We start from the raw sequence: 18373 nt of genomic DNA on the forward strand, positions 1-18373 counted from the left end.
GAAGGAAAAATGGCAGCAGTGGTGATCTTTGGTGTAGATCATTAAATTTTACAAGGAACCAATAACGATGGTTTTGATGGTGATCTGAAGGTGTTACTTTTATGTTTGACTGCTTTATCTGGCCGCTGTGAGGTAGTTTGGTGGCCTTGGTTCACCAGAAATTGGTTTGTCTCATTAAATCACCATCACACTCAACACCTTAGTTGGTGACATCGGAGGAAAAGTCACAGCAGGATGTGTTGGGGCAGTTATGAGAGAAGCCAGTACTGCCACAGATAATGCCGCTTTCCACTGTCCGGCTGCAAAGAAGACATCAACCTTCCAAATAGTGCCTAGCACCTTTTAACTTCACTTAAATTCACATGGATTGTCCAGCATTCAGATGTCAGTGTGAGTCTGGTTTCGTTGACCAGTATGGAGTTCAGGATTGTGGATAACAAAAGAAGGGAGTTTCGGACATGGAGCATTTTGAACTGAAGCCAGTAACCTTTCTATGTTCCAGAAATATAATAATGACTGGTGGATAGGAAGGCTGGTTAAGGAGGGCTGCGAGATTGGCTTTATTCCAAGCCCGCTTAGACTGGAGAATATCCGCATTCAACAGGAGCAGAAGAGAGGACGTTTCCATGGAGGGTAAGAATGCTGTAACCTTTTAAAATAATTTAAAATCATTTCTGACACTGGTCAATATTTTCAAAGGTCACTTGATTCTTTTTTATTGCAGTGCATTTGGAGGAGTGTTTGATTTGGGATTCCAAATGAAAACACATATTTGCAGAGAATAGGCGTGTTAGATATTGACGATGAGAAACAAGAAAAAATCTGTATTGCCTTTAGGAAAGATCAGTAATACAGTAAGAGTGGTAATGACAGAAATTTCTGAAGGGCTAGAGAGTTTTACATCCCCATGGGTTTAAGTCAACTTGGTGCTCAAAGGCTGCCAGATTTTTTCCCAACTGTTACGTTCTTATGGTTATGGCTTTTTTCTTTCTTTTTTTCTTTCTCTCCATTTTGGCCAAAATCAGACTTTTCAAACTTCATAAGATGAGCTTTGTTGTTCAGCTTCCTTTATGCTTCATCTTCCAGCCGGACCGTTCTGTGTCTCCATGCTGCTAGAGCTGGAGATTGCAGGTCCCTGGAAAAATACAAACTTGGTCACAGGTCTAGGAAGTAAAACTGTTTTCTCATAATCTCGGTTCAGACACTGAATTCACTCTTCTATTGGCTGAATGCACAAAATACTTTTCCCTTTTTTTTTTTTTAATTACTTTACTACTAGCGTATTAGTCCCACTAATTGAAAACGAAATTTAAATGTTCACACAGATAACAAGGAGAACAAAACCTTTAGTACTGCAGAGTAAAGAGATGTGAGCCAATTGAATCTGGACCTAATATAGAGCAGTAAGGGGAGCATAATTTAGCCTGTATAGTACTGTCAGGGAATTGGCATACTAATATACTTAATCAAGGTCAGGAATCATTTCAAGTATAAACCATCTGGGGAAATGTTTTTAGAATGATTGAACAGCATTAACTGTGCTTTTTCCAAATTGCTTTTATAATTTTTGAAATAGCTTCAGAGGAAGCCAGTATATTTCAATGTACAGAAAGAAGATTATCTAATTCGGAGAGGTGGACAGTAACAGAGTATTTAGGATACTGTTTCAGATACAGCATATTAGAAAAATTCTCTGCCTGTGTGAATGGGCATGACTCCACCGAATTACCAATTCTTGCAAAGATTTTGTCTAATATCACCTATGGAGAATATTAGGAATGAAATCAAGTATGAAAGAGACAGGGGTAATATTGTAAAGGATATCTATTAAGATTTTAAGTAGTCTGCACTAACACTCCTGGATTTGTATGATAAAATTAAAAGTAATGTATAATGATAAAATAGTTTATTTTTGAGCGCCTTTGTTAGATATAATCATACAGTATCTGTCCCTTAAGATTTCTTTAAAAGCTGTGACTAGCTGTGATACTAAGACTCTATGTAATGAAGAAGAATTCTAGTTTTGTCTGAGTAAGGCAGTGAAAAGTTATCTATTAAAGAAGGTTTCTAGAGTCTAGTATATGTTTGCAAGGGATTTGCCAAGTCCAAGAGTAAACAATCCCTGCTCTGGAGAGCATACGGCAAGAAAGCAAGGACAAAATACTGATTGGGACTAGCATCCTCTTGCTTGTCAGTCTGTATGTAATGAAAAATACTATATACTGTGCTGAAGACGTGGATTGTACCATGGGACTATGTCACCTGCAGTAATCAGATTGCTTAAACAGTCCTCCTTTTTCTGCCCTGAGCTGTCCTTCCCTCCTCCCATCTCCTCCTCAGCTGCTTGTGCAATGAGCTGAATTAGAGAGCTGATTCACCTGAACATCTTCTCCCTCCCCAAACCAGTTTCCTGTTCCAGTCTGCTGCGGGTTTGTGCTGGGTGCATCAAATGGGGAGAAGAGGGCAGGGCACAGGGGCACAGCTGCATGGCTGGAAGCAGAGAGGTACAGCGAATGGAAAAAGAAGCTGCCTAAACCACTGTTGCTACACAACAAAAGCTATTTAAACCACCAGTTAGGATCCCAAACCTCCCAGGAGATGTGTCTGGCTACTTATGTATGCTGGTAGAGAGACCCAGCAAGACAAAGGAGTGCTGGGTGGGGGATCTCGTGCAGAGCTGGGCTATGCGCTGAGTTTAGCAGATGTCTATGACTACAGCTGCTCCGTTTCCCAGCCTACAGGCAGATCACGGAAAATCTTTGCTCAGTTTGTAGTGGAACCTGCTCTCCCCTCGCAGCCTCTACGCAGCTCTTCCAGGCATGGAGGTCTACTTAATTACAGACGCTTTGGTTTCCCCATGTCCCTGCCTGGTGCTCTTCACCTCTCGCTTCAGAGGAAGCTTTCTTGCAGCATGAATGTGGGTGAAGACTCTCCTTTACCCTGTGATTTCTCATGGGACAATTTCTCATAGCTGCTGCCTAAAACCTCGCACGTTTGCATCTCTGGGCACTTGGTGTTAATGGGGCGCTTTCTGATACCATAGGAAATCGAGTGGCAATTCTTCTTCAAGTCTCGGAGAAATGGTTTCTGGCACGTTTCGAGCCACACCCACTTCCACAGGTAAGACAGAATTTTATTTAAGGAAACTCTTGCTATTTATAATACTTTTATTTTAAAAACCATATACGAAAAAATGTGGGTTTCCCCCCTTTGCTGACTTATTAAGATGTTTTACAGAAAAGTGCTTGTGTGCGGAGGTGGAGAAAGACATCTATTTCTAGAAATGCGGTAGTTGCTAAGGGACTGGGAAAAAATTTCAGGAGAAGTGGCAGCTGCCCCAGAATGGAATGAATGACCAATTTAAACAGGGCTGACCAAACACGAGGTGCACTGAGAGAAGTCGAAAGTGCATTGACAAAGGGATTTTTGTTTGCAAGTTATGGTTGTTATACACAGTGTGTGTTTTTTAACCAAGTTCTCGTTTGGTCTTTTAGCAAAACAGAAACAAAAAGTGGTAAGTAGTACTTTCATTTTCATTTTATTTAATTCTAATACATAATTCCCAGGATTTTCATACGGATCTTCTTTGGTTAATGATCTGAAGGGTTGTTCTCTTCTTCTAGACAGAACATGTTCCCCCATATGATGTAGTCCCATCAATGAGGCCTGTTGTCTTGGTGGGTCCATCACTGAAAGGCTATGAGGTATGTATTCCAGGTATTTGCAATTAGTTAGTATTTTCTTATCTATAATCTTCCTTAGTACATTCAGTCTGTGTGGTCCGGTGCAACTGTTTTATGATAATTTAAGGTGATCTTGGCTTAAATAATTGTCAAAAATGTTAGATAAGACTTAAGAGCATAGTTAGCACTTTGCACCATTTGGGCGAGGTATCAGCTGGATTTTTTTTCTACCTTGCAACAGTGTCTGTTTCTTGTGATGTCTCAGCTGAAGGGTAGGTAACATAAGCACGCTGGTGCTCTCTGTGCAGTTTTACTACTTTAAACGCAGTGCACATCCATTATTTTCAGTACAGTAATTCTTGGTTAAATCAAGTAAGAAAAAGAGAATTTGTGTCCACTACAAGAAAAAGTTGGAGCAGTCAAATTAACTAGCTAGACTTCTGTATACATGTAAAATTTTAGTCAAACTAGCACATGCTTGGAACTTAATTAGCAAAAATTTTGAAGAAACCTCCCCGTTGTTTTCCTTTTTTCACTTCTAAAAACTTTACATCTTCCCATGAAACTCAGTGTTGGCAAATGAAGTAGCTGGACTATTCTCCAGCACCTAAAACTGAATATGGGAACTAATTATTATTTCAGCATGTTTTCTTGACCTTTTTTTCTAAAGATTATTAGTACATTGAAATATATATGTAAAGAAACCTTTAACCCTTCTAAATTATTTGCCTCTGTTCAGTGTGGAAATAGGATGATAACATGCACAGATAAACAGGACACCCATTTTTCAAGGCTGCTGCAGATTCAAATGAGCATTTAGCACGTGATAAACGAGCATTGGCTTTTAGCAGGGCATTTTAGTGAACTTAACCATCTGTTAAGTGTTTTGCTGAATTAGGAAGTAAATGAACATGAACATAAAATCAAAGATACACTTCATTTAGCTTAATTAATGTTGTTAGTACTTTATAGGATATTATTAAACATATTGGAATGGTTCTTTTTGGAAGATTACAACATGGTACCATTATTAGCATAACGCGGTGTTCTTGCATTGGTTTTTTTGTAAGAATGATTGAAAGTGTAGTTTAGCAAAGCAGGTACTTCATGTTCTAGTCTCTGCCTTTTAATTTTATGGTGATGTTTCTTGACAGGAGTAAGACTTCCATGGTGCCTGCACCACAGATTGATTTGCCTAGGCACTTTCAAGTTTGGAGGGGAGAGAGGCTCTTTGTTAATACATACCTACAAATATTGCATCCTGCCTTTGTTTAAGAAAATAATGCTAAACATGACATCTTAAACATATAGAGGTGTATAAATGGTAACACAGAATATGAATTTCAATTACAAATATTGGTCTACGTAACAGAAATGCGTTGATCTTACTTTGCAGCCTACATGGGAAAATTCTTTTCACTATTTTTTTTCTGATTGAATTCTGAAGGAACCATTTTGAAAGATAACCTAGGAGAAATAAACTGCCAGAGGCCTGGGGGCTTTGATTAAGTTCCTGTCTAGACTGGCAGATAATAGGTGTCAGCCTGAGTTGTCCTGAAAAGGACAAGGAGCTCATTCAATAAAGTAGGTGACAGCTATTGGGGCTGAGCATCTCTCGGATGCTTTACCATGTACAGGAACAGAAGCATCCATTTTTTCTGCTTGTATGCCTCTCTGAGAATAGTTTTCCTCTTCTGTTAGAACAGTCATCCAACACGATAAATCTTGTATCTGAAGTTTTAAGCCAGTTCTAATGATGTTACTGTAGGAAAAAAACAAATGATCTATGCAACCCGAATAGTCCCATATGCTTCTGACATGTTCTGAAGCCTGTTGGGAATGGTATTGCTATGGAAGGTGGGGAGGTGTGCTCTAATGCTTCACTGCAAGTCAAGATGAGCAGAAAGAGTGACAGCTCTCACATCCTCCATTCCGCATTTTGGAGAATGAGTCAGAAAACTTGCAAGTATTTATTACAAAACGTACTGCCAAGAGCATGAAAATGAAATGATTGCTACCTGTAAAAGGTATTGATTGTTGGCAGTATCCTTACCTTCTACTTATCTCTCTTCTTACTTTTGACTTCTTTTTCTCCCTGCCAATCCTCCCTGTTCAATCTTCCTCACCTCTGCAAAGGTGACAGACATGATGCAGAAAGCTCTCTTTGACTTCCTGAAGCACAGGTTTGATGGGAGGTGAGAAATACTGTCCTTTTCATGCTGTTTTTTCCCCCATGTGTTACTAATATTTTAGTGATTTTTTTTTTTTTTAATGCAAGAAGATTGATGCATGTTCAAAACTCATTTACTGGCTTTATATCGACACTGAAATGCAGCCAGCTGTGGGGTGGAACACAGTATTACTAGAAGTGCATGTATCTTCATATCTGCTATGTCTGTAGTAGGATTTCTTGGGTTTAACAGAACAGTATCTTACCAGCCAGAAGTTACAGGAGAAATCTAGATGAAACGTGACTGGAGCACATGGAGAGTGCCAAAATATCTTTAAAGATGGCATTACCAGGCTTGGGTTTTTAACGTTGCCCTGGGAAGCAGGCTATGCCCCTCCTTCAGCCGGGAGTCAGAGGGAGTGGTGCCACCCAGTGAACAACCTTTCGGCAGAGCCCGGCTCCTGCCTCGCTGCTGGCCCTCTTCCCTCCGGAGCTCCCAGGCCACTGCTCTGCAGCCTGAGCTGACTGCATGTTGGGTAAATTGAACGGAGTGGATTGCTTTTTTTTTTATTTTTTCTTCAAAGAGCTGTCCAGTTCCTTTCATGTCACGGAACAGTTGAGAAAGCATGACTGATTGCATGTAGAAGTACAGTTTTATTCACAGTCCTTTCGGGATATGAAAATTTCTTAACCATTGGATACAAAAGTGTGTACTGCTGGACCAGCTCAGTGAGCCGCTGAAGTGTGCAGAGACAAAATAATAAGTGCCTCTTGACCTTATTTTGAAGTTGCTCTATTTGGGCTAGGTTCATTCCAGCACCTTTTGTGAAGTTCCGGGCTCCTTTACAGCAGAATGTTCTCTAAATAAAACTAATCACACCCTAGCCCTGAAATAAGTAGCAGAAACAGCAGATTTCAACAGGGTGCAGTAACGGTGCTTCAGACCAACAACTAAGAAAAATCAACTCTTAAATATTCTTGGTAGCCAAAAATACTTAAAAAGGCATTTTGAAGAAGGAAATGATGAGAACTAAAATATAGAAGAAAGTGTGTCAGAACTTCAGAAATTGTAAGGAGGGTTCATCTTGTTCAGCTGGAACATGGAAAATATTTCCTGATGAGCTGCGTGAAGGATAATTTGGATTTCTTTCCTAGGAACATAGGCTTGGTCCATGGCATCTCTTCTTTTCCACTGGAGCTGATCAGTGGTCACAGGTGCCTGCTACATCTTTGGGCTGTTCTGCCCTTCCTTCATGCTAGTTTGTTCAGTATATTCTAACTGTGAAAAGGAGCTTATACTGTGCTAGCTACTATATAACAGTAAGTCAGGTTTGAAAATACCTAAAACATTGGCATGAGGACAGTGAAAATAATAGTGTCTGTTGTTTAGAAGATGTGGAGTAGGATTTATGGTCAAGGTACCTCTTGGGGTGCAGTGAGGAGATGGCAGTGCTGAACTAACCCATCCACAGCTTAGGCAAAACGTTTAATGATCAACTTCTGTGCAAAATACCTCATCTCCTCCCCTGTTTTTAATTGCCCAGCTCAAGTGATTTTAGCAGATTCTACAAACGTAGTAATTGATTTAAAACCTGACAGATGAAGCACTGTACGTGGCAGCCTGCAGTGAAATTTGTCATTTTTCTGAGCTGTTCATGTGTCCTGTCGGTGCCTCCTCTCCCCACTCCTGAGCAGTGTGACTGCTCTGGTTCCACTGCAGCTCATTCCATGAGCTCCGGTGCCCGTTTGCATTAGGTGTAGGTACAGAACCGCAGCATATGTTCTCTTCCAGCTGTTGGCATGTGTCTGTCAGCTTTGCATATGCTGGTGGTAACCGAGAGTCATTGTTTTCGGTAGGAAGCCATGGCAACGGGAAGTGATAAGTCATCTCCAGTTGCCGCGATGTGATTGCTATGAATATATCCTTTATGAGGTATATTTTTATACCCTATATGAGAATGTTCTCAGCAGAGGCCTGATCCACGAAGGTCAGCAGTGCCTAAATACAGAGAAGAAAACGTAAAACACACTTAGACACACCCATTTAGGCTGCTTAATCTGATGGGAGGCAGGACTGCTCCTTGCCTTGCTCTTCTGTCTTTTCCCCACCATGCCCTTGGACTGCACAGAGGGGCAAAAGGGAGAGATTCTGCCTGGAATGAGGTTTTTTTTTTGGAAATCCTATTGCCGTTAGCAATATTGGCAACTAGATCAGGTAGAAGTATGAAATTTCAGCACTGAAAAAGTTAAATGCCACAAGCAAGCTGATACAGTTGACTTTAGCTCACAGTGACTTTAGAAAAGTGAATTAAATTCCTTTGCAGACACCTCAGCTGCTTTTTGGTCCTCCTGCCAACTTTTATGGCTTTGCAGTCTTTTCCTCCCCCCCTCTTTTCTTTCTCTTTTTCTCCATCTCTTCTGCAATTTTGTGACAGGTCTGCATTACCAAGAAGGAAAATGACTGTCCAAGGAGGAGCTTTTCAAAAGACTTCAGTAAGACTTGAACTAGCAGGACTCCTTCCCTACCTCTTAATACACTTGGCTTCTGTCAGCTCCTTCTTTTGTAACTGCAACATCCTCTTCTGGCCGGTGAGCTGAAGGGAAGGCCCGAGGGCTGTGTTGTGCAGGCCTGCTGAAAGGAGTCTGCTAAAGCTTGGCTGGCACAAGGCGTTCAGGGAATGGCTGCTGCAGAGGCTCTAACGGCATCGTTTTCCAAATGCATTGTATTTAATCACTGATGCATAGACCAAGCCTGACTCTGTGTACACTGTGTAAACAAAACATAGCAAAGGCACATTCTTTTTCTTAACATCTTTCAGTAACAGTGAGATTTAGGATTACTTCTTACTCAGGAAGAATGAAATGCTGCTTCTGTTACAGTAGGTGAGCATTTGTGGTCCTTCCTCTGTTACACGTCTCTGATTCCAGCAGTCAGAGATCTAGGAGCAGCCTGAGCCAGAGGTGCGATCTGGACCACCGTGTTTTATCGTCACCTCTAGACCCATGATCCATTAATTTCTCCCATTCCTTTTTTAAACTCATTTATACTTTTGGTCTCTACTGTATTTTCTGGCGATAGATTTATTTATGTATTATGTGGAAAAGTACTTGCACTTCTTTTTAACCTTTCATCTGATAATTTCCCTTAGAGCTGCATAAATCTTACATTCTATGGAATAGCTGCAGTCATTTCCAGCTTGCTTTCTTTTCATTATTCATGGCTTTTTGGCTCATCACAGTCCTCCTAAATGGATTTTACGTGAAGTGATTGTGTGGTCTTTGTTTTATTACCTTTTGTCGCTTGTCAACTCACTGACAGATCAAGTAAAAAAATCACCCTTCCTTAAGTGAAAGAGGAGGCTCCAGCAGTAGAGAGAGCTGTGGCTCAACTTACTTTTCTCCTGTTCAACCATGAGCCAAGTCACTTAGCCCATCGGCACAGCTCCCTGTCTGGAAAAGGGGAGCGCGTGTTGGAGGACCAGTCTCCCAGAGCAAGCAGCTCTGTTCAGTGACTCGCAGGCACTCAGATATGAGTGACGTGGTCTGCTCAGATGTCCAAACACGGCCCTTCCTTACCGCTCAGCAATGTCAGGTTTAACTATCTGGGAAGAGAAGTGCTGTTACTGTTACGACTCTGTTGTTCTGTATGCCCTAAGACTCGCATAACTTGTACTATTTGTGGTGCTGTGTAAATTCGTGTAGGAGATGAGTGAGCTGGGGAGGAGAAAAGTTAAATAATGCATTAAGTAGAATAGCAGAAACTATATGCCAGATTCTACAATAGCATAGGGAATACAAAACACTTTACAGTTATGCAGCATTTCTCTTTAGTTGTTCTTTAATGATGACATAACTCAGCTATAAAATATGTCTGAGTGGTATTTTATTGTGTTTGCACTTTAGAATGGAATGTAGCTGTAAATCATGCACAGTGCACTGAAAATTTGACTACTCTGTTTTTGTTCTGTCCTGTGTTCTTACTCATAGGATATCAATAACTAGAGTGACAGCTGACATTTCTCTTGCTAAGAGGTCTGTTCTAAATAATCCAAGCAAGAGGGCAATAATCGAGCGGTCAAATACAAGATCCAGTTTAGGTAAGACATTGACACAGATGTAATTCTGGTTCCATCCTGGAGGAAGGTGACAGGATTTCAGCCTCCAAGATGTCATCAGCGCTGCAATTTTAGATGTGTCTACAGCATTTTAACGTATAATTCTGAATTTCACATACTCAAATGGGAGACAAATTTTTCCTGGCTGAGGAGTGGCAACAGAGCACTGCGTTAGCCTCGCGTTAAGCAATTACCTGGGCTAGAGCAAGCAGTGTTATAGCTGCAAAAGACGAGTTAGGGGCCTGCAGTCACAATATGGGTTCAGTGCTGTTTCCTCCCAAGTGAGTTGGCTTTTAATTCCACACCACAAGGTGCCTTAGAGCTTTCACCTTGTCCAGCCAAGAAGGAAACATTGTTCCTGACCTTGGGACTGGTTTTGTATTTGATGTTGAACAGCTTCAGCTTCATTTTGCTGTCGAGCCATGAGGCTCTGGGTCTTCCCACCCTCTCCTCACAGTGTCGTGACTGCTGGGTTACACTGGCCTGATGAATTTTTATTTCTTTCACAAGAGTGGAAATTTGTGTGTGGTATATGCATGCCAGTAACTACCTAGGAGGTAGGAGGAGTTGGTTTTCAGTCTTCTCAGGAAGAAAAGACTCTTAAGCCCAATTCTCTGACATCCTGAGTGACTGTTTGAACTAGAGATACAGGTCGTAGGAAGCTTCACTTCTGGTTGGCATTCTAGTACAGGATTAGGCACCCCAAAATTAAGTGCCGCAAAGGTGAGTACTAAATCTTCTTGTGCCTGTGAACATGCGTTGCTCTATGGAACAGCTCTTAGGCGAATTAAATGCATGTGAGTTGCTGACATACAGCTCTTTTGTGCTTTGGTGGTAGAACTTACAGGCTTCAATTTCTGCTGAGTTTATCTATTTAAAATTCATCACATGCATATGAATGTTTAAGAAGGGTCAGAACAATGAATATCAGAAATATAATTTACATGGAAATAAATCTCTTCTTTTTCTTCAGACAAAAGTGCTTTGGTATGAACATTGCCATTAGGGTCTTTTTAAATAATACCCTGTCAATTATTTAACATAAACAATTTTTTGTGGTTATAGAATTAGGAGGTCACAGTTCTGCTTTTCATACAGTCTCTTGTTTAAGTTAAATCAGAACTACAATCTGAGAACAAAAAAAGTTCTAAGAAATATCCATACATCACTTGCTGTCGAAAATAAAATATCTTATGACTCCTAAGCTATTTAGCAGATTTGGAAAATATACTTGAGTCTATTTTGTGTTAATAGAAACATGCATTTAATTGTGCCAATGTTTAAATACACTGATAGTATAAAGGAACGTAGTATGTATGTATTTTCAAGCAACAGAATTGTCTTAAAGGTAATATTTATTTAAAAAATTGCCCTGAGTAATAGGTTATTTTATGGAAATTACAGTAATTCACATATGGAGTTCATATGTGAATGTATACGGTCTATGAAAATAAATGGGTGATGATATTTTTGTCTAAGTAATGCTGGGGTTGAATGGCTTTCACCTTTGTTTTCCTTTACTAGCTGAAGTACAGAGTGAAATTGAAAGAATCTTTGAGCTGGCAAGGTCCTTACAACTGGTTGTCCTAGATGCAGACACTATCAATCACCCTGCACAACTTATCAAGACATCTTTAGCACCAATTATTGTCCATGTTAAAGTGTCTTCTCCAAAGGTAATGTATCTCACCCTTAAAATACGTGCATTTGAGAGGGACCTGGAGGGCAGTGTGGGAGTGAGTATCTGCACCTGAAGAAATTAAGAGTGAGGTGAAGAGATAAAAAGTGAAATTTTTAGAACAAAGGCTTCACAAGGGAATGTCTGATGCAGTTTCTTTTTTCTGCCCTAAACCTTAACCTAGCATTGGGCTGAGCCTTAGACAAGGCACCTATCAATTCAGTAGACAAAATTCCTGAGGAGCAAATTCTTTCTGTAGCTCTTGGTTCCCCTTGGCAGTCCCTTTGCTGCCCCCCTACCCCAACACAGCTGTGGTTCTGGGTTGTCTCACTCCAAGCCGTAACCTTAGGCTGAGCTTCAGAGAAGACACCCAGCCCTTTGCCCACTTCCCAAGCAGTTAATGATGGTTTTCTGTTGATCACAAACAAAGCCTGTCTGCTTTTGTCTGTGGCTTCCGCCTGGGGCATGTTGGTGCACCATCTACAGCTGGGTCTGGACCGGTGTGGCCAGGCTGCTGGCCAGCTCCTGCCATGGAGCATAAATGTGACTATTGCTCTGGAGTGCAGCACGGAACCCACCGCGACCATGGCTGTTAGTGCAAAGGGGGCCTGGAATCACGACGGAGGCTCTGGGTCTCATGGAATCAGCACAGCGATGGTGGGACGCTGCGCAGCACCTGCTGGAGTGACCACCATGGCACATCAGAGAGATCTGCAGAGAGCCGTATGCCAGTTCTTGGTGCAGGTGTCCAGCAAGTGATGGGGGAGGTTCTGCTGGACCTGCTACTGGGGGGAAAAAGGAAGAACTGGACAGAGTTGTGAAGGTCCAGGACAGCTACTGGGGGGAAAAAGGAAGAACTGGACAGAGTTGTGAAGGTCCAGGACAGCCTTGGCTCCAGCAACCATGAGATGGTGGAATTCAAGATCCTGAGAGAAGTGAGCAGTACAAATAACAGAATCGTAGACCTGGACCCTAGAACTGGCTTGTTCAGGGACCTGTTCAGCAGGATCCCATAAAAGACTCTCTTGGATAACAAAGAAGCTCAGGAGAGCTGTGTGATCTTCATGGACAGCTTCCTCCAAGCACAAGAATGATCTGTTCCTATGGAGCTGGGCTGGAGAGCAGTGTGGATGAGCAGGGAACGGTCTGAGCTCAAACACAAAAAGGAGGCACACAGAAGATGGATGTGGGGACAGGCATCCCAGCAGGAATACATCCTGGGGGGAAGTTAAGAAAGCCAGAGTTCAGCTGCAGCTGGAAATAGCAAGAGATCTTAAGGGTAGCAAAAAGGGCTTCTGTAAGAACATGGCAAGCAGAAGGAAAGCTAAGAAAAGCGTGGGCCCACTGCAGTGTGTGGCAGGGACCCGCAGTAACAGAAGGTTGATCTGGAGACCACCTAACTAACCGGACATATGGAAGACCAAGGGACCAGATAGGATTCATCTGAAGGAGCAGTCTCATGCCATTGCAAAGCTGCTCTCTATTACCTTTTAAAGCTCATAGCGATCCAGGAAGGTTCCTTACAACTGAGAAAAGGCAGATGTCAGATCCATTCTCAAGAAGGATAAGGAGGATCTGGGGAACTACAGGCCAGTCAGTCTCACCTCAGTCCATGGGAAGGTTATGGAGCAAATCCCCTGGGAAGCTGTTCCCCAGCCACATGCAGGACAAGAAGGGGACTGGGAGCAGCCAGCAGGGATTTACCAAGGGCAAATCATGCCTGACCCACCTGGCTGCCTTTTGTCACGAGATTATGACTCCAGCGGACAAAAGAAGAGCAGTGGCTGTTGTTAGCCTTTACTTTAGCAAGGCTTTGATGCGGTCTCCTTGTAGTATCCTGATGGGCAAATTGGTGAGGTATGGTCTGGATAAGTGTGGACTATAAGAGAGGTGGAAGATTGGATGGACTGCTGGGTTCAGGGTGCTGGTCAGAGGTACAAAGTCCAGCTGGCAGCTGGTTACCAGTGGTATCACTCAGGGATCTGTAATGGGGCCAGTACAGTTCATTTTTGTTAATGACCTTTGTTAACGTACAAGGTTGTGGACAGGTTAATGCGCCAGAGGGCAGGGCTGTCATTTAGAGGGACCTTGCCAGGCTGGAGAAACGAGCTGTCAGGAGCTTCTTGAAGTTCAGCAAAGGCAAATACCAGGCTGGAGGAGCCCCCTGCCCCAGGCCAGGCTGGGGCCGACTGGCTGGGGAGCAGCTCTGCAGCCAGGGACCTGGGGGTCTTGGTAGATAACAGTTTGGACGGGAGTGAGCAGTGTGCCCTTGCAGCGGAGAATCAGCCGCATGTTGGGCTGTACGAGCAAAGATGGGTCAATCCTGGCTCAGAGAGGTGGAGGGATCTTCTTGGAAATGTTCAAAACTCAGCTGGACAAGGACACGAGCAGTATGATCCAGCTGGCCTTACTTCGAGTGAAGGGTTGGCCAAGAGACCTCTAGAGGTCCTTCTGACTTAAAAAATACTCTGCTGTTCTATCATCCTGTAATTTTCTTTGAAACTTGAAACTCTATTTACAGAGAAATAATTTAGGCTTCCTAACTTTTCCGCCCCTTAAATTCTAGTAATGAACACAGTGGAGAGGAAAAAAAAAGTAATATGAACTCTGTGTGTAAAATACCTTCTTTACCCAAAATGCACCTCAGAATGCACCTCAGAACAGTTTAAGTTACAGCGTTATTGCTACATAACATAACATGGTGCTACTGTTGTGCCGCAGTCAATCCAGCAATCCAGTATAATTATATATATATATAATTTTTGTGGTCCTCTGGAAGATTACATTTGTCAAAAATAACCTATTATTTCAAGTAGAATAAAGCAAAATCACCATTTGCACTACATTTGAAATATTTGCAAGGAATCAAACGTGATGCAGAGGGAAATGTGCACAGCTTTCAGGGAGGTTATCAGAAAGGTTTGTGCTTATATTCAGGGACAATATTTTACCCATTTTGTTAAACATAATGGAGAGCTGCTAAACTTGGTAATCCTCCAACGGGGTGTCAGTCTGAGCTTTATGGAGATATGTGATTCTTAAACTCATGTTTTCCTCTTTTCCTCTGTCAGGTTTTGCAGCGACTGATTAAATCTAGAGGAAAGTCACAAAGTAAACACTTGAATGTTCAGTTGGTGGCAGCTGATAAACTTGCACAATGCCCACCAGTAAGTACAGAAGAAAGGCTAAAGAACTTGTGATACGTGGAGTTTTAAAGATTTCTGCTGTCTTGGTCCTTGATTATAGCCGAGTCATATGTTATCACTTCACTTTATGGCGATTCAGACAACCCTGCAGTTGCAACCCTCGATCAGCTTTTATTGCTAGGAAATAAGTTGTTTGATACTTTTATTCTGATTATCTCCTGTGCTGGGTTTATTATGATCTTTGGCGAGGTGACAGGTCAAAAATGACGTGTCTGGTAAAACTGATCTACTAGCACGTTAGCAAATTACATCATTTGTGGAGCAGTGCTATCTTAAGGTCCTGAAGGACCAAAGTCCTGGTTTGAGAGGAGGCTGCAGCGGACTTTCCTTTAGCTGCAGAGGGAGTCCAGACTCACCGTCTGTACGGTGCGAGTCGTGTGTCTGCATGCGTGTGATCCCTGCGCCTCCTGACACAGCAGCGCCTGCAAGCCATTCCAGTGACCTCATCGGAGCACAGTCACTGCTCACCAACCGTTTTATCAAAGATCCTGATTACTCACCCTGAATAACCTGCTGCTTAAGGAGCAGAGGTCCTGCATAGCTGATTAGGCAGGCAGGTGCTGCGCAGTACAGGTGTTTGGACAGGGCAGCTCAAACTTGCTTTTATTTTTGAAAACCACGCCTGGTTTGTGCGACAGAGAAAGCCACTCAGTGCGAACAAACTTGGATGTGGACGTGGTTTTACGGTGTAGTGGCTGTGCGTAACATTGGTCTGATAGTGCAGGGGCTGCTGTTCGTGCCGGGGGGATGACCAGACAGTCCAGCCGATTGCACATTTTTCTCATGCCAAAGAACTGTGAGTAAAAATCAGATTAATTCAGAGAAATTCGGAATAGACACTGGGAAGGTTTCCATGATCGTACTCTCTGACTTAAAATAGGCAAAGTGCTGACAAAAGAAATGTCTTGGAACAATCTAGGAACAAACCTGGGAGTTGAGATCAGCAGACCTAATGCCTGACCCTAATGGTCAGATAATGCTTCTAGAAGACTTTGCCTTGTGTTATGTAGGCCTTAAAGAGATTGCCTCCATTTCAGATGGCTTTTATTCTCAATTCAAAGTAACAAAGTTCAAGCAGCTTTTGTTCTGGAGTAATGATCCACAGGGATTTATTTCCATGAAACTTAACTTGTTTTTGTATGCTTCTTAAGATGCCAAACTTCACAGCCTCCTCCTCTCTGGTCCCCACTGGTCATAAAAAGATAATTCAGGTATTTCTGGGCACTCCTCCTAAATTACAGCGATAGAAGTTGCTTTTTAACTGTTCCTGTTGGTAGGAATTGAGGCTGAGCCACATCTCCTTTAGGCCAGCGCTCTCATGCCCCTCAGATGTCCCAGAGCTTCTGTTGGTGGGAATGGTGGCACTCCATCCAGCAGAAAGGCGCACCTGGAGAGAGCTTTCTCTTTCTCTCTCCTCTTGCCCACTGGTCAACCTTTTAGGTTAGCTCCTGCCATCAGGTAGACCTCGCCTAATTGCTCGCTAGTGCGTGGAGACTGCCAGCCTCTGCTGCACCGGCGTGCCCGCCTTTGCCCATCTGGAAGAGACCTCTGTGGCCTCAGGTCTGCCCAATATTTCTGCCTTGGCTTAGCAAGAGCGTGGGGTAGTTCCACATGTACGGATCGGCTTTCTGAAAACTACCATTTCAAGCTGACTGACACTGCTAGTGAGTTCACGTTATGTTTGCTCAGTAGTTCCAGTCAGATACAAAATGAAGACTAATTAATGTGGATCTGTGAAAACTTAGAACTTTGGCAGTTTTTTGTATGTTTTGGTGTATGTTCAGGCTAGATTCAGGCTAGATGAAATGTTAGAAAGCAGAGAAAAAAGGTAATAAGCTTGACTGAAATTTCTGTCCTCCTTATCTAAAAGTGGAATGGTTTAAGAATGTGTCCAGAATGAGAGATGTGATTCAAATTCCTCCGATGCCTGATACAGAGCAAGAATTTAAATAATCCAGAAAAGTGCTGCTGGTGGTGTGTGTATGTGGGGGTATATATCTCGATTTCTCCAGTTAAATACACTTTTCGCAGTGCCCACTGTGCCCCAGACAGCTTGCTGTTTCCCTGGCGGGTGTGGATTTTGCAGCCACCCTCCTGCTGTCTCTCTTGCCCTATCAGCGCCACTTGCAGATGTCCAGCTGTCGAAAGTGGTAGATGGCGACTGCGTATACATCCAGCTCGATGTGTTACTGCAAAGACCTGTAAGCTTCTGGTTACAGTAACTGTAGATCGCTTTGCTCACTGCCTCATCCTTGTTTTCCACTTCGAGCAGCACTGAAAGATGTTCAAGGCATCTCAAGTTCTTCTGGAGAGCTCAGTTATATTATGTTTCTCACATGTAATTATGTACTGATTTGTTATATCTTAAAATGATGACGGAGAATTCCTGTGAGCCATTCGGGTCCCATTAACTAAAACAAAATTGTACACTTTTCTGTAGTACAAAATAATTTCTATAAAAGCATATACCTTCCTAACTCTCAATGGCTGTGAGCCAAGTTAAATGGAGACGCACCTGCACCTGTTTGGATACGGCTTGTGGTATTTACACCGAGCTGTCACTGAGCTTACACAAAGAACCATCCGCTGCACATTCTTCACATTTGAAAGGTGTATTTATTTTTCCACCTGCACAGAGAAGCCTGTGCGTGTTTCACAGCCTTGTTTGCTCTTTATACAGTGATTTCTTCTTATTCCACTTAGGTTTGCTCACACCAGCTGAAATAAGGCAAGTAGCTGCGTTGATCAAAATAATCAGCGCGCAGCAGCAGGATGCACGTTGTAGCTCGTTCGTTGCATCGTGGCACTTAGATTGTCCATCCCCAGGATCTAGTAAACTCTGCCTTAACACCCAATCCTGTAATTGTATTTTGTTGCCTAAGGCAACAAAGTGAGACCCCACCTGGATAAGAAAAATATTTCCAAATTTCAGAGTATCCAGATTTCAGACATGTAACCGTACTTGCTCAGAGGCTGCCTTCCACTCTGACTTGCACAACAGCCTTCTGCAGAAACCATCTGATCAGTTTTGCACTGTTTGATTTCAAGAAAGTTATTGCTGACTTAGAGCACTGGAAGGGAGATGACGGTCTTGGTTAAGTTTAAATTAAAGGACCAAGTTGATCCACAGTTTAATTAAGTAAAAGTATACTTCTAAGACCAAAGACACTGCTGTCTGTCTTCTGCACTGTGACCTGCTTCATCTGTTTTGCAGCTCAAATTCCTGCAAGAGGAGTATTTGTTTGAAGTGAAGATACTTGAAAACCATAAAAACCTCAATTTTTTTCATTTGCTGAGAGCCAGCCTTAAGTAATCAGATGGTGCTGTATGTCTAGACATTTTAAAAATAGCTGTCTTTTTTGGCATACTTAAGTTCAGGAACTGCTTTCATTATTAATTCCTTGCTAATCTTTCACTGATGCTGCTCAAGCCCGTGCTAAGTGTGCCTGTCACTGCATGACTCTGTTAGGCAGGAACATTATATGGCTGAAAGAAACATGAACTGTACTAACCATACAGCT

General features: G+C 42.4%; 1 protein-coding gene across 5 annotated transcripts in view; it reads left to right on the forward strand.

The window, feature by feature from the left end:
* Positions 1 to 18373, forward strand: part of CACNB4 (calcium voltage-gated channel auxiliary subunit beta 4) — a 110120-nt gene that overhangs the window by 82240 nt on the left and 9507 nt on the right. For all 5 annotated transcript variants that reach the window (XR_012674027.1, XM_075152657.1, XM_075152659.1 and 2 more), the window contains 8 exons: positions 503 to 633; positions 3044 to 3120; positions 3495 to 3514; positions 3624 to 3704; positions 5820 to 5878; positions 9841 to 9950; positions 11493 to 11644; positions 14718 to 14813. Coding sequence is in view for 4 of the 5 variants with exons in the window: in XM_075152657.1 (XP_075008758.1) it covers positions 503 to 633; positions 3044 to 3120; positions 3495 to 3514; positions 3624 to 3704; positions 5820 to 5878; positions 9841 to 9950; positions 11493 to 11644; positions 14718 to 14813 (726 nt within the window). In the remaining variant the exon portion in view is untranslated. The remainder of the gene's footprint in view (positions 1 to 502; positions 634 to 3043; positions 3121 to 3494; positions 3515 to 3623; positions 3705 to 5819; positions 5879 to 9840; positions 9951 to 11492; positions 11645 to 14717; positions 14814 to 18373) is intronic.

Source organism: Calonectris borealis, chromosome 6 (assembly GCF_964195595.1).
Source record: "Calonectris borealis chromosome 6, bCalBor7.hap1.2, whole genome shotgun sequence".
In the NCBI taxonomy this organism is placed as follows: Eukaryota; Metazoa; Chordata; class Aves; order Procellariiformes; family Procellariidae; genus Calonectris; species Calonectris borealis.